Source organism: Medicago truncatula, chromosome 4, assembly GCF_003473485.1.
Source record: "Medicago truncatula cultivar Jemalong A17 chromosome 4, MtrunA17r5.0-ANR, whole genome shotgun sequence".
NCBI lineage: Eukaryota > Viridiplantae > Streptophyta > Magnoliopsida > Fabales > Fabaceae > Medicago > Medicago truncatula.
Window position 1 is genome coordinate 13,022,529 of NC_053045.1, and position 15,715 is coordinate 13,038,243.

The window sequence follows — 15,715 nt, forward strand, 5'->3', positions numbered from 1 at the left end:
GACAACGAGTTAGACTTGTGGTGTGTTCTTTTGCATTATATTTTTTTTAGTGAAAACTGAATTCGACCACTCTCAATTTTCTCACGGTCCATTTAGTTTTGACAAAAAATAATACATAAACTAATCTCTTGCATTTTCATGCTAGGGACAACTTATTCCATTTATTATAATGAGTTAGAGACTAATTTATCATTCGTAAAAAGTGTCAAGGGCTAAATTGAATCGCAAGATAATTATGAGGGATCAAATCTTGTCTTCACTATTTTTACTGGATAGTTGAACCATAATTGACTTATTTATATAAAAATGTTATATCACAATAATTTAATCTTTTAATTTTCAATGTGATATCAATTATATTTTCTTTCCATAAAATGTATATTTTTAAATTATATTATCTAATTAATACTTCATACAATACATTCAATTCAATATTTTTTTACTTTACATTTATAATTAAACAGGTTTCCTCTCTCTCCAACAGCCTTTATTTTTCTCTCTAGGTTTTCTCTTCAATTTTCTTCATTAAGGGGGTGATTTTTGGTCAATTTTTGACCTGAAATCACCCCTCTTCATCTTTTTATCCCTATTTCAATCTAAATAAGTGATTTTTCACATAGATCTAGGTTTTCTCTACGTGATTTTGTCATCTGAGTGTGGCGGTTTGTTGTTCGTCGTCTGTGCGGCGTTGTTTGATTTCTCGTATCGTTGTGGTGTTCACTTGATTCATATTGAAAGATCAATTATTCAATCAAAGATTTGAGCGTCAACGTTGCAGATCCGGAGGCATGGAAGACATGGGTATTCCAATCACTTTAATTTTATCATATATTTTTTTAGGCATTATGCCGTTATATGCTATTAACTTTGATGTTGTGAGTTTGTTCACAGATTCATCATTACGTTTTTAGCGATGTTGAATGATGTAACCTATCGATTTGAATGAATGAATATCAGTTTGTTTTTGTCAAAAAAAAAAAAAAAATTGGTTAACCCACTTGGATTAGCTTGGTGATATTAACTTGAAACTTGAAAATGTGTTCTTCCTCAAAGTCTCAAGTTCGAAAGTTCCTTTTATATTACTTTTGTGAAATATTTAAACAAAACTTATTAAGGGAAAAGGGAGTATGTTTTTAACCCATATTCTCGTTCATGGTTAACAGTTGTTTTGATAGATTTTTTTTATCCAATTTATTTGTTCTTTTTAACATTTAGTACAACATTAACTATTAGTTTTATTAATATTATCCTTAACTATTCATTGCACATAAATAAATAGTAGGTTAAATGAAGGTTTTGAGACTCGTATGTCTATATTCGAAAAAGGTTTGCACTCGACTCGTACGAGTTCATGGAAAATTAAAATTGATTTTAAAAAATATATAAGTGACACATAAATGACATTTATAATAGAACACTAATTAGCATAAAAATCAAAATTTCAAACTTCATAACAAACATTAAAAAAAAATCATATTTGAGCAAGCAATGTAGAAAAGTAAGTAGGTAAGGTCCTGGTTCCTTCCTATTGCCTACTATATACACAAAAAAATCATCAAACATGTATGATAATAAGTACAAACATCCAAAGCTCCAACGAAATCTTATTCATCATCATAATCACCACCGACGTCATCATCACCATCATCTTCACTAGCATCCTGACCATCTTCATCAAAATAAATCTCAGATAAAACATCTTATTCACCATTAACCGTAACCTAACTTGGATTGATTTAACCTCCAACTAATTCAACATTGCTTCTATCACCACTATGCACATCATTATTAGCAACATTAGTTTCCACAATATTTTGATACACAAAAGAGACCTAAATAGTAATCCATTTGGGTTAGCCCGATGGTATTGTCTTGGGACCTTGGAGTGTGTACCTCCTCAAGTTCTCAAGTTTAATTCTCTCGTGCTAATTTGGATGAGCCAATTTAGTTTCTTCAAACAAAAAAAACCTAAATAGTCACTGTTTATATCCTATAGGCCATACAATCACTCAATATCTTGAAATATGAGAGATAAGTGGAAGGTAATAATCAACATTTTGGCCGACCATCATAGCTCAAAACACCTGAAACCAACCGTACCTATCACTTTATTGCAGAAGTTAGGCAACCCACAACCGAGGGACCAAGTTCCTCACTCAACGTCTATCACTTGAAGCAAAGGGAATCACGATTGAGGAGACTCAGCTAATTTTAGCTTCCATCAACAAGTAGTTAAGCTTAAGTTATGATTATGCTTATTGTTTAGTTATGAACTCATTAGGATAATATATTTCCTAATTTAGTTTTCATTTTTCACATAGACTTGTAACAGAGAAAGAAGCTTTCGCACGAAGAACTCAATAGTTTAGATTCTTATTTATAATTGTAATTTTATTTTGTATGAAATTTCTCAAAATTAGTAGTCATATTGTAAAAATCATATGACAGTTTAAGATTATTTGATGTATATACAGTATCAAACATAACATCCTTTATTTTGTTCTAGATAATATATGGGGTGTTATAAGTGTTAGTGTCTAAAATACCACACTTAAAAAGAAAAAGACTCTGACCTAATCAAAATAATCAGAAAAAGCCAAGAATATGGACTAGAAATATTATTGTACATCCTTTCGAAGGAGAGTAATTAGATTATACTGTAAATCAATTACGTAGTCAAAGCATATTTTAATTGACATTACAAGAATCCCCGTAAATTTAGCTCAGTTGGTAGAGATATTGCATATTATATGTAGGGGCTAGAGTTCAAACCCCGGACACCCCACTTCTCCACAATATAATTGTGTGAGCTCTAACCACTAGACTACTTGAAAAAAAAAAATTATGTTATAAAGTAATCGTCCTCTGTATCACTCAAATACAAACTCAACAATGAACCAAGTCCTATATTTGTCAAAAGAAAAAAAATGTACAAAGCCCTATAGTGGAAACAACCTTTAATTTATAAAGGAGTGTCTATTTTCATATAATAAAAAATTGAATACATATTTTTCGCTATTTTTATTCACAATTTCATTAACATTTAATTTTAAATCCTATTATAAAATTGGAAACAGCTTAAAATAAAATTAAAATATATAAAAAATTACTAAAGACAATAAATTGGGTTATTTAAAAGTTAATTGTATAATAAAAATTATAAAATCAATAGCAAAATATTTAAATTTAATTATCATTGACATTTAAATTATAAAAAAATGAATTATTTTTTCTTAAATGGTGGTTCAAAATTAAAATATATCATAAAAATATTTATTTATATTAAATAGATTAAAGTCTAAATCATGTTTAATTATTAAAGAATGGGGTTGTAATTCAAATCGAGTGTCACAATTTAATTGAGAACAGTACCAACAACACTTGTGTTACTGTACCTAAGTTTTGTCCTAAAATAAAATACTCCTATTTATTAAGCGGTCACAAGGAGATTAGTTAATAATTTGATCTAAGTTTTATGACCCTTTCACACGTGTAATTAAATATTTCAGAACTAAAACATAGGGATTGTATGATATAACCGCTAATTAAACATCTCCAAAGATGACTTCAAAATTAAGGTATTGATATCATAATTCAGAACATTGTATGAATGCCTCGAATACATGTATATACATAATATAGCTTTTTAGTCAACATGCATGGCTTCAAAGCTGTCATCAATCAATGAATTTTAATTTAGTGAATATAGGAGAAACATGCATGAAAGCAAATGGACTTTGAGAATTGAAGTTTCCACGAATTTACCTGATTATTTCACTGAAAAAAAAAAATGATGCAAGCTACTCAATGCATGCTAGGAGGGAGGCTCCTTTGTGGGATATGTCCAATTGGATTGGGAATGTTGGGTTTGGAATGCTATGTGGAGGAGGGGGTTGTTTGTCTGGGGGGCATGAATTGTTGAGCTCGTTGCTCATGATCATTGGTTGTGGAAACATGACCTAAATGGTATGTACTCCGTGAAATCAACTTAATTGACCCTTTTGTGACTAGCCGATAATGGGGAGGGTTAATCGACAGGGGAGATCAAACTCATGTCTAGTGTTTGGAAGTCATGGGCACCTCTTAAGGTTATTGTCTTTTTCTCGTAGTTTCTCTAGAATTGGATACTAACTCGACATAACTCATGGATAAGAGAAAATTCTCCTTCTGAAAATGATTTTTAAGCAAACACTTTGGTCGTTCCTGTCCCTACTGCGACTGGAAAGTAAAATTGGTTTGCACCGTCGTCGATATAGGTTTATGGGGGTGTACGTTTGAGGCCTATGCTTTTGGGTGTTTCTCTAGTCAATAGTCACCAGGGGTGTGCAAGCAGTGGCCGATCTTGCCAAAAATATTGGAAGGAGCGGCAAATATTAACTAAATATTATAATTTAAATTCATAAAAGTCATATATAATTTCATCCGAAAAACATCACCGCAACAACTGCAACACAAGACTAGAGCTCAAAATATATTATCTATCAACTAGAGAGATAGCATATCCCAACCTTAGAGAATCAAAATCAGCCTACTGAAAACGCTCGCCACATGCAGAATAGAAAAAACCTTCACACCAGACTGCTACATATACTCCCCAATGCAAGCTTGGAACCCGACCAATCAACCGAAGCAGCTAAATAAAAAGCTTAAACAAGTTAGCAAAGACTTAAAATAAAATCAAGACAAAAACAAACAAATACACACACACACAAGGAAGCAATTACCTCAATTTAAAATTGTATGTTTCGGTCTCTTAAAGACTTGAATTCATAAATAATTGAATCAAAACTAAATCGACCGGCTATTTCTTTCTCCATGCTTTAAATCCTTTTTTAGTAAAGACGTCAGCTACATGATTCCCACTTGGTTTTTTCTTACCTACATCTTTTTTATTTTTTATTTTATTTTTTTATCTATCATGTATCAATATAGCATTGTGTTTTTGATGAATGTATTGATAAAAAATTTTGGGTGATAAAATATTTTTAAATTTATGTTTCTTGTTAATTTTGTTTTTACAAATGCATGAATTTTATCAATATTTTTTATAGAATTTTTTTATTAAATTTTATAGTTTTGAAATTTAAGTCAAATATTTTAATTTTTTTATATATTGATCGGTCCGACCAATGATCCAGTGATCCAATATCTTGACCGGATCGATCAATGACGGATCAGATTTTAAAACTATAAATCCAACTCATTTTATATAACTCCTTCAAAATCGATCAAACCCATGTGTGGTTTTATTTGGGTAGTGAGTTCCTGGTTCTAAACCCACAAAACCAACTTGTTCATAGAAGTTAGTTTTTATTTTTATAATGAAGTTTAAGACATTTGTGTGTTGATTCAAAACTATTTTAATGTAATTTAAATGGTAAAATTATAAATTGTAAAATTTAATCTAAATGTTAAAATTATCAAAAACTAAAATATCATTTCATTGTATAATAGTTTTGGATTTTTAATGTTTCATAACCGATGGCCCAAGCATAAATTAACCTACTCATCACCAAATTAGGTTAGTTAAAATTTTTAAAAATGAATATCACCTTTAAATCCAACTCTTTTTTTTTGTCAAATAACCTACTAGACTCACAGAGATTAAGTGTGAAGAAATGAGAAATTCAGCGTTTGAACTCTGACCCCTAATCATAATGTCTCTGATAGTTACCAATTAAGCTACATTTGCACGACTCTCGTAAATCTAACTCTAATATGATTAAGTCGACAAATGAGTTTGACAAAAACCTTTCTAACCCAACTAGTTAACAACCTTACCCATTAGGAGGATAATAAATCACTAAAAGTACAGAAAGAAAACGTAAAATTGAATCAAACAATGTAATAAGAAAGCACTTCAAGTCATACCCACATGTGGGTGCCCCAGCTATGGCGACTGCGTCTCCAACTGTTACTATAACATTTAAGATTAAACCAAAAATTTGTTAAAGTTTATTTGATATGATTGTCAATAATTTGCATAAAAAATTGTCTATGGGAATGAATTTTATTAGTATTAAAATTTGGCCGTCCAATGAAATGCGAAAATCCCAAGAAGCTTTAGTAGCTATTTTTCCTAGCATTGCTTTAAGAACAATCAAATAACCTATAAAATTATACTTGTTTTAATTCTTGGGATCATTTACTGATTTTAATATTTTTAAAAAATTAGTTAACCGATTTTCATTACAAGTGTTAGCCTACGGTCTTTTGAGAAGCGCGTGGAACAATAACATAAGCAGAATAGTAATTTTTCCATATTAGAGCTTTGTTTGAGGGATCCATATTAGAGTTGTTAAACAGGTTTGTCTATGTTGATGGTAGTTGTCTTGGCTCCCCGACAAGAGCTGGCTACGATGAAATTTTAAGAAATGATGCAGGTTTCTTCTTGTCAGGCTTTTCTGGCTACATTCCAAATTCTTCTGACATTTTGTATGCTGAGTTATATGCCATCTATCATGGTCTCTTGATGACTAAAGACATGGGTATTACCAACCTAGTTTGTTATTCAGACTCTTTACATTGTATCAACATCATCAAAGGCACCCCTTTGAATTTTCATGTTTATGCGGTTTTGATTCAAGACATTAGAGACTTAATTCAATATGGAAATGTCTCGGTTATCCACACCCTTAGCGAGGGGAATTAATATGCAGATTTTATGGCTAAACTTGGTGTTTCATCAAATTTTGAACTCCTTCGTCATGACTCTCCTGCGGCAGGTCTCCTTCCTATCATGCAAAGTGATGCGACGGAAACCTTTTTTATGAGAGCTTAGCTCTCTCTCTTTTTTTTTTTTTTTCTTCTCTTTCTGTTGGTTTGCCTCTTCCTTTAGCTTTGTAACAAAAAGAAAAACAGGTTTGTCTATATGGATCCATCAAAACTAGCACAAATAGGACACATGTAGCACATTTTGTTCGCATAACTAAAAATGTTAAAAAAGTTATTAACATTTGTGAAACATTAAAGCTTTATTTTTTTCTAGTTGCATCAGTGTTTTATTTCATGAAATCAATTACAAGAATGTTCAATGGATATATATTAAAAGGAAGAAGTTAGTTTAAGTTTTTATGAATCGTAAAACTTGAAATATCATATCTTTAAGATGGAAGCTTGTAAGCTTGAATGAGGTTGCACCAGTGCACTATTCCAAAACATTAATATTTTTTAATTTTATCTTTTACCTTTTTAATCATAATTTTTCGATAAATAAACGCTAATGTTTATAAGAAATTTTATGAAATTTTTTAATGTTTTCAAAAATTGAAAATAAATAAGTGTCGTCCCATTTAACCCACATCTAGTATAGAACATGACTTGGATAGTATTTTTAAAGCGCGTATTCAATAGGTTTTTGGCACAACTATATGATAAGCTTGTAAGTGTATGATTTTATCGTCATCATAAAACTATCAATCCTAAATGAACTTGTGAATCTTAAGGCTGTTTTTTTGAATAGTATGATTTCACTTTTGGAAACCTTGAATCGATTCAAAACTTTGGATATATGGTTTTGATTCGACTCAATCTTCATCATCAAATGGTTTGAATCGATTCAAAGTTCTTACCTTTCGTTTCATTCTTCTTGCTAACCTAGATTTCAATTTCTACAATACTAAATCAATCCATGAATAATGTGATACAATTTAAACTCGCTCTTTTAGTGTTATTTTGAGCCCAACTTGTTCTTTTCCCTCACACCTATATATGGTTGCCTCCACTCATTCTCTCATTCATAGAATCAATTTGCAAAATCACTCTAAAGTCTTTCCACTATCCCGCACTACAAACTTCTTCACTTTAAACATTTTTTCTAAGATCATTTGTAGCATTTGAGATATGGATTGTTAGGGTGCTATATGATATTTATAATTCTGGTTTATTTCAAGGATCTTGGTGGAGCATCAAGGATCCAAAGCAAAAAGTGGTAATTATCACCTCCAAAGATAATTGTGGGGGTTGTTTCTCAAACAATTAAGGTTTATGAAAAATAGAAAAATAGACTTGGAATGTTTATGAATTGACATTAAGATAAAACCAATGAATATCCATTTTAAACTCAAATGTATGTATAGAGGATTTTGCTTAATATAATCAATTCTTAGGACAAGCACGAGAAAGTTTATAATAATGTTAAAAATCATTAGATCAAAATTTTTTTTTTTGGAAGGAAGGAAATCATTAGATCATTGGTAAGTGTAAGACTCACATTTATATACCATAATCTGGTTTTATAACTAACCTATCCTATAGAAAATCATAATTGAAACCTATGGTTTTGACTATAAGTATATTCCTAGCTTTACCCACAAATTAAGCATGCCTATATCTAATTGTCACGGTATTAGGTTCACATCACCGTACACAAAATTTTGAACAATTTCATATCCAAATAAGCATCACTAAACTAGCTATTATCGACGGATTAAGTGACTGAATTATATATTTTAATCTCCATTAGCGACTTGATTTTATAATTGATCATATAAATCTGTCTCTAAATTGGTCGTTAAATATATTAATGACCGAATTGTAAAATGTCTTGTTTTTTTTTTAAGGGACTAGTTGCTAATGTTAGCGACTGATGTAGTAATGGATGTTGATTTAATATTTAAATCAATCCCTAAATCAAACACTATATGACATTTTTTTGTAGTGGATATATTTATAAGTTTCATTAGCCACTAGCTAAGATGACGTCAAATAAGGGTAATAACTAACTTAACATGGGCATATATGCACGTACTCATGGTAGTAGCTAACCTTCAACTATTTAACAAATTCCAATGCTTCATCACAAAATTATAAAGAGAAAAAAAATATGATGAAAGGATAAATTATATCAAATAATATTAATGGCCATTTTACATTTGTTTTTAGGAGATAAATTTACATTTCGTCCAATGAAGTTATAATTTCAAACTCTATTCATGATTGTTTTACAAAAAGATATATGCATATGAAATGAAAGATTAGACAAAATAATTAAGTATGTTATTTTTTTTGACAATAAATAATTATGTTAATTTGTGAAACATACACAATGGTTAATGTTGAAGGGCTTCTTTTTCTCAAGTTAGGAATCGGGTTGACATTGGTGTGTATTTGAGATGATGAATGGTGTTATGTTTTAGCCAAGATTGAATGAATGTCTCCGCTCCTTGATGTGGATTTGAGTGAGACTTTAGGTTTATTATTAGTGATGTACTGGGTCCGCGATATACAATTAGGTATTGTGAACTTTGAGCTTGATTCCAAAACTGTGGCTGATAGTCTTTATGGTAGTAAAAGTGGCACCTCTAATTTCAGCGCAGTAATCAATGACTGTAGATGCTTGTTAGCTTCTGATTTAGTAACCTCTGATGTTAGGTTTATTCGGAGATAAGCCAACGAAGTCGCTCTTAGCTTTGCTAGAGTAACTTTGTGTCATGTTAGTTTCTATATTTATATTAGGATTCCATCTTGTATCTCTACTATTATTATGAATGAAATGCAATAAGTTTTTTCTTGTAAAAAAAAATACACAATAGTTAATTTTTTTGTTAGATAGTTAAAAAAATTATATTGGTGCCCTGAAAGATTGGAGATTGGAGAGTGCACCTTACGCTCCCTATATGCTATGTGGGGAACCCTAAGAATAATTTAAAAATCATTAAATAAAAATCATAAAATAATAAGAAGATAACAATATAAAATAACAATCATACTAGTCACATTCATTCAGTAAACTTGCATTTTACGATAGCTAGCTTTAACCATTCCCGTCGGCGTAGTCACCGGCCGTCAACCCTTTCCAACGGTGTAGAATGGTGGCGTTGACAACCATGATGATATATAAGTTCCATGCTTCCAACTTCACGTACAAAAATTTATTGTAACATTCAAAGTTCAAAGAGTAAGAAATAGGTCATAAATATCCATATACTTGGTGCAACTTGTTCTTAATTAAGAGATTGAGCTTTGAATTTGTTGAGTATGAGTTCTTCTAATGGCGGTGTGCCACCGGGGTTTCGATTTCATCCGACCGATGAAGAGTTACTTCATTACTATTTGAAGAAGAAGGTGTCGTTTCAGAAATTTGATATGGATGTTATAAGAGAGGTGGACTTGAACAAGATGGAACCTTGGGATTTGCAAGGTAAAATAGTTGTTTTCTTATTTAACTTTAGTGTTTGGTTATGTTCTATATATAAGCTTTTTTCATTTTTATACAATCTTCTATATATAAACTTTGAGATTGAGAACATATTAAAGGGATAAAAAACTAGTTAATTTTCTTTTTGTTTTGTTATCTTAATTTCTCCATGTATTATTGTTTTTATCTGTATATATCATAATTTAATTGGTTATGATGCTCATGTTTTCATGATTTTAATATTTTCAATGAGATTTTTTTTTTGATAATGCCAATTTAATTGATTTTCTTATTTACATCTTTTTTTATGCATTGTCAAAACAAAAATCAACCTTTCATGCTTTGTAATACATGCCCAAGGTTAAGATGACAAGATAATTTCCATAGGTCTCTTACAATTAAAAGAAAGATTTTTGAAGGAAAAAAATAAAATTTATTGAAAATGTTTCATATTCTATTATTTTAAAAACAAAAATTAATATAATATGAATAAAGATATTAAATCAATTTATTAACAATTAAAAAAATCAAACTAAATCGATTACATTAGTTTAACTAATAATTTTTGTATCTTAAAACGTTGGGAAAATAAGTAATTTTACTAAAACACTATCATGGACTTAAAAATTAAAATTCGTTTTAGATTTCAATATGTGTTGAGTCAGTCTAGCTTTCATGGATTTCTGGGTTGTTCTTATTAGTCGTGCTTAAGTATAATCTAAAGGTTTATATAATATGAACAAATGGGTCCAAAGGCAAATCCTTACATTTTTTTAGTAAATTTTAATAAAAAATTAAATCTATTTTTTTTAATCATTATCAAATCTTTTTTGATAAAAGTTGTGATGGTTCACCTTTAGAAACTTTTTTATAGGTTCATATTAAATGTATCATCCACAATTGAAATATTATCATGAAGAGTTTGGTGTTGGTCAACTTGCACGAAAAAGTGTTTGTCTTGTGCACGTTTGTTTCAAGTTATATTCGTAGATTCTTGAAGAAGAAAAAATGATAGAAATATATATGTTTATGTTTGTTACAAGTTTACTAAATTTTATTCCTGGATATAAAATGTTCTTGGAAAAAGAAATATTTTCCCAAAAGAAAAGGTGGGAATAAAATTCCCATAAAAATGAGAAAAAGTTCATGTGTAACTTGCTTATTAATCGCCATATTTTGAAGGTTATGAGAATATTTTAATGTTAACCGAACATATGCTTTCTAAATATTTTGAAATAAAATTCACATCTTTATATTCAAAAAATGTTATTCCTATAAATAAATTTAGTAAACTTGAAACAAATCACACCCTTGAGCTTTCATAGTTAGGGTGTTACCTGCGTAATTTTGTAGACTTGCTTATTATGCTACATCTTGAATTTGCTTTGTTCAACAAAATAAAAAAAAAATAAAAAAAAACACCTTTTTTGTAATTTGGTCCTACATAGCATAAATAAAACAAATAAAAATAAATATTTTAATTGATAGTTTTATACATTATGTTTAAGTTTCTAGCCATAATTTGTAGTGTTTGCTCACTTTTAAATTTCTTCATGATGCACAGAAAAATGTAAGATTGGTTCAACACCACAAAACGAGTGGTATTTCTTCAGTCACAAGGACAGAAAGTACCCAACAGGGTCAAGGACTAATAGAGCAACAAATGCAGGGTTTTGGAAAGCAACAGGAAGAGACAAGTGCATTAGGAATACCTACAAGAAAATTGGAATGAGAAAGACTCTTGTGTTCTACAAAGGTAGAGCTCCTCATGGACAAAAGACTGATTGGATTATGCATGAATACCGTCTAGAAGATGGCAATGATCCTACCAATGTATGCATCTCTTTCTTCGTATATGTTAAATATTTCCTCCGTCCTAAAATATAAGTAAAGATTGGTCAGCAAAAGTTAATGTATTTGATTCAAAATTTATACTAAATACATCAACTTATGTTGACCTATTTTTGCTTATATTTTGGAATGGAAGGAGTATTGAATATCAAGTTTATAATGCCCTTTTCTAAAGTAAAATCATGTGTTTAATTTTGATGTACCTTGTGTGTAACAAATTTTAAACTGTTTTTTAGAAGAAACAAAAAACAAGTTTTACTCTGAATAATTCACAACCGAGTAAATAGTCAATTACTCTCTTAAAATTGTAACTTTCGTCAAAAACTTCCTTAAATTTTGCAAAACTTAAAAAAAAAATCAAAAATTGTCAAACATCGTCCCACGTGGCAGTGCCACATGGTCAGAAAAGTCATGCCACATCATAGCGGTAATTGACTAAATTTAAAAAATAAAAAATAAAAAAAAACTGATTTTATAAATGTTGATATGTTGATTATATATAAATGAAATGTATTTGTAGGAAGATGGATGGGTGGTATGCAGGGTGTTCAAGAAGAAAAACCTATTCAAGATTGGGAGTGAAGGTGGATCCACACACAATCAAGATCAACAAATGAACAATATTTCCTCAACGAATCAACGCTCCTTCATGCAAAGAGAAAATCAATACTTACTACATCAACAACAACATCAAAACCACCATAGGAACCTATCCGGTTTCGAGCTCGAAAAACCCGAGCTCAGTCTCCATTATCAACACTTGCAAAACTCTCAATACTCACTCTTCCACTCCCAACCTCAGCCTCAACCTCTACAGGCTAACTTTGATTACTCATATGCATCACCTTTACAGACAGAACAACCTATTATAGTGAAACAACTTATGACAAACCCTAGAGATTGTGAGAGTGGAAGTGATGGTTTGAGATATCAAGTTTCAGAATCTGGCATTGAAGTTGGCTCTTGTGAACCACCTCAAGAAATGGGTGTAGGAAGGAGTGGTGAAGGAATGAATGAATGGGGAATGCTTGATAGGCTTGTGAATGAAGACTCCACAAAAGAGGCTACAAGGTTTGAGGATGCTAATCCCAATCAAATCAATCAGCTTTCATTGAGAGGAGAGATGGATTTTTGGGGCTATGGAAAACAATGATTTTATTTCCCCCATTTTATAATTACATTATTATTTAAGACTAATTAAGTGTAAGGTATATGTTTAAATTGTTGTGACGGTCGGATTTGTGGTTACCCTGCAAACGTTTATATTATGACAATATACGGTTTAATGTGGCCGTAATTATGGTTGTAATGTCGTTGCAAATATCTTTAAAACTTTTATATTGCAGCCATCTACAGTTGCAGACCGCAATTTAGAATTATGTTATAAGGGTTGGAGATCATGCATTAGATTGTTCTAACCATTTAATCATATATGGTTATAGAAAAGACATACATATTATTATTTTGATACTGATCATTGAAGATTGTTTGTAACATTTTACTTGATTTGAAGATTTTAATAATTATAATTTAGATTCATTGTTTCTTAAATATATGTACCAAATGTCAATTTCAAAGTAAATTTGATTGTGATGTCTATTACTTGATCCATGATCCATCGTATATGTCTAATAAGTCTTGAATTTCATAATACTTGGTGGTGTTAGATAATAGGTTTCATGGATGAGAAATATATGGTCAGGAATAATGTTCATAATAATTGATAATTGGAATTTTTTTGTTTCAAATAATGTAGTTGCTAGAAATTCACAAGATAAATAAATGGAATCTTAATCTCAGCTACTTTTAAAAAAAAAGCATTTGGTTAATATTTACCATATTCATAGGATTATTTGTAAACATGGGATATATGGGTAGTTACTTGGTAGTGTTAGACATGGATGAGAAATATATGACCACAAATAATTTTTTAATAATTAATAACTGGAATCGTTTTCTCAATAAAAAAAAATTGGAATCGTTTTTTTTTTATTAAATAGTGTAGTGGCTAGAAATTCACCTTTTTTAATGTGAATAATTGGAGTCTTAATTTTGGGTACATACTTTAAAAAAAAAAGGTTAATATTTACCATATTCTTAATATTATTTGTAAACATGGGTATATGGGTGGTTACTTAAGTTTTGTTTCCACTTCATGGGGATATTTTATTCCCATCCATTTTTTTGGGAATAAAAACATGGGAAATGAGAAGTTATTTTATTTTTGAAAATGCTTTATGCCCGGGAATTAATTTCCTAATTTGCAACAAGCATAGGAACCCTTCTTTGTAACTTCCATATTCTTGGGAATTATTTTTACAACCATGAAACAAACGCCCCTTTAGGCTTAAGCTATTGAAACTTTATGTTATGTTTCTAAGTAAGTAGTACATTAAGTTTAATTATATATTGTCTTGTCACATTTTCATATGTTATGTGTCATGACTGGAAATGAGGGCCCAGCCCAATCATTGGAAACATCTAGAAGGGGAATCATTAGTGGACAGGTGGAGAATGATGCGCACAACCAGGTAGTGAGGAAGAGTATCAGAGAGAGGAGGCCTAACAAACTCCTTAGTGACTTTGCTATTTAAGAGAGAGAATAGTGTAAGATTAGGGGGCATTGAATTAGTACTTTCTTCTCCTCTGTATTTCTTTCCTCTGTTGGCTCCCTGGACAAGTTTGTCCTTGGAATTCTTCTCTTGTTTTGTATGTTAAGAATGAAATTCCTTTCATCTTAACAATTATCCTATATTAATAATTACACTGAAGTTTCAGACATTTAATCTCAATTTTCCAGTCTAATTATTTTCTTCATTAATTTCAACCTCTTACATTGGTGCTTTCATCTACCCCATGGCTGATAACACTCGTATGAAGGAGCTCCAAACAGCACTCACCGCCATGACCGCTACTATGAAGCAGATGTCCGACGATGCCGAACGCCGTCACACTGAATACCTTCAGCACCGTGACTCAGATCTGCGCCGTATGGATCACTTAGAGGTTACTCTGGGTTCCATCCAACATATATCAGCCTCTCCTGGTGGGTCGAACTCAACGGTAAGCAACACACCGTTTCAGGTGAGAAATGTTAAGCTGGATTTCCCTCGTTTTGATGGCACAGATGTCCTCCACTGGATTTTCAAGGCTGAGCAATTTTTCGAGTTTTACTCAACGCCGGATGCTCAACGGCTCACCATCGCCGCCGTACACATGGAGAAGGATGTTGTTCCATGGTTCCAGATGCGGGCACGCGACAACCCTTTCCAATCCTGGATCGGTCTGACCCGAGCTCTGGAAAACGAATTCGGTCCATCACCGTACGATTCACCCCGCACCACTCTCTTCAAGCTGTCCCAAACCACCACCGTCAGCTCTTACTACCTTCAGTTCACTGCCCTTGCAAATAGATCAGATGGGCTCACTCCAGATGCCATTCTGGACTGTTTTGTGGGTGGGCTGAAGCCCGAAATTAAAAGGGATGTGTTGGCCCAATCTCCTAGATCACTATCCAAAGCCTATGCTCTCGCCAAACTCTTTGAGGAAAAATACGTAACAGTCCAACCCGAAGAGAAATATCCGAACCGGCCCAAACCGTTTCAGGCAGCTCCAATTAACAGATCTTTTAACCACAATCCACCTACTCCCAATCGCAATTCCAATCTACCACCGCTACTTCCAACACCCAATCTCAAACCTAAGCCACCACCATTACGCACCCCA

At 31.4% G+C, this 15,715-nt stretch overlaps 1 protein-coding gene across 1 annotated transcript; it reads left to right on the top strand.

Annotated features, from left to right (window-relative positions):
* Positions 1-9,878: 9,878 nt before the first annotated feature.
* LOC11434735 (protein BEARSKIN1) lies at positions 9,879-13,338 on the top strand. Its single transcript, XM_003605618.4, has 3 exons — positions 9,879-10,141; positions 11,703-11,971; positions 12,510-13,338. The coding sequence occupies exons 1-3, from the start codon at positions 9,979-9,981 to the stop codon at positions 13,140-13,142; spliced, it is 1,065 nt and encodes a 354-aa protein (XP_003605666.1). The 5' UTR covers positions 9,879-9,978; the 3' UTR covers positions 13,143-13,338.
* The last annotated feature ends 2,377 nt before the right edge of the window (positions 13,339-15,715 follow it).

What these genes read in the sequence shown, in the direction of transcription:
- LOC11434735 (XM_003605618.4), top strand. Translation starts at nt 9,979, where the DNA reads ATGAGTTCTTCTAATGGCGGTGTGCCACCGGGGTTTCGATTTCATCCG. An exon ending in GGAACCTTGGGATTTGCAAG is followed by an intron (nt 10,142 to 11,702) that starts GTAAAATAGTTG and finishes CATGATGCACAG; the next exon opens with AAAAATGTAAGATTGGTTCA. An exon ending in ATGGCAATGATCCTACCAAT is followed by an intron (nt 11,972 to 12,509) that starts GTATGCATCTCT and finishes ATGTATTTGTAG; the next exon opens with GAAGATGGATGGGTGGTATG.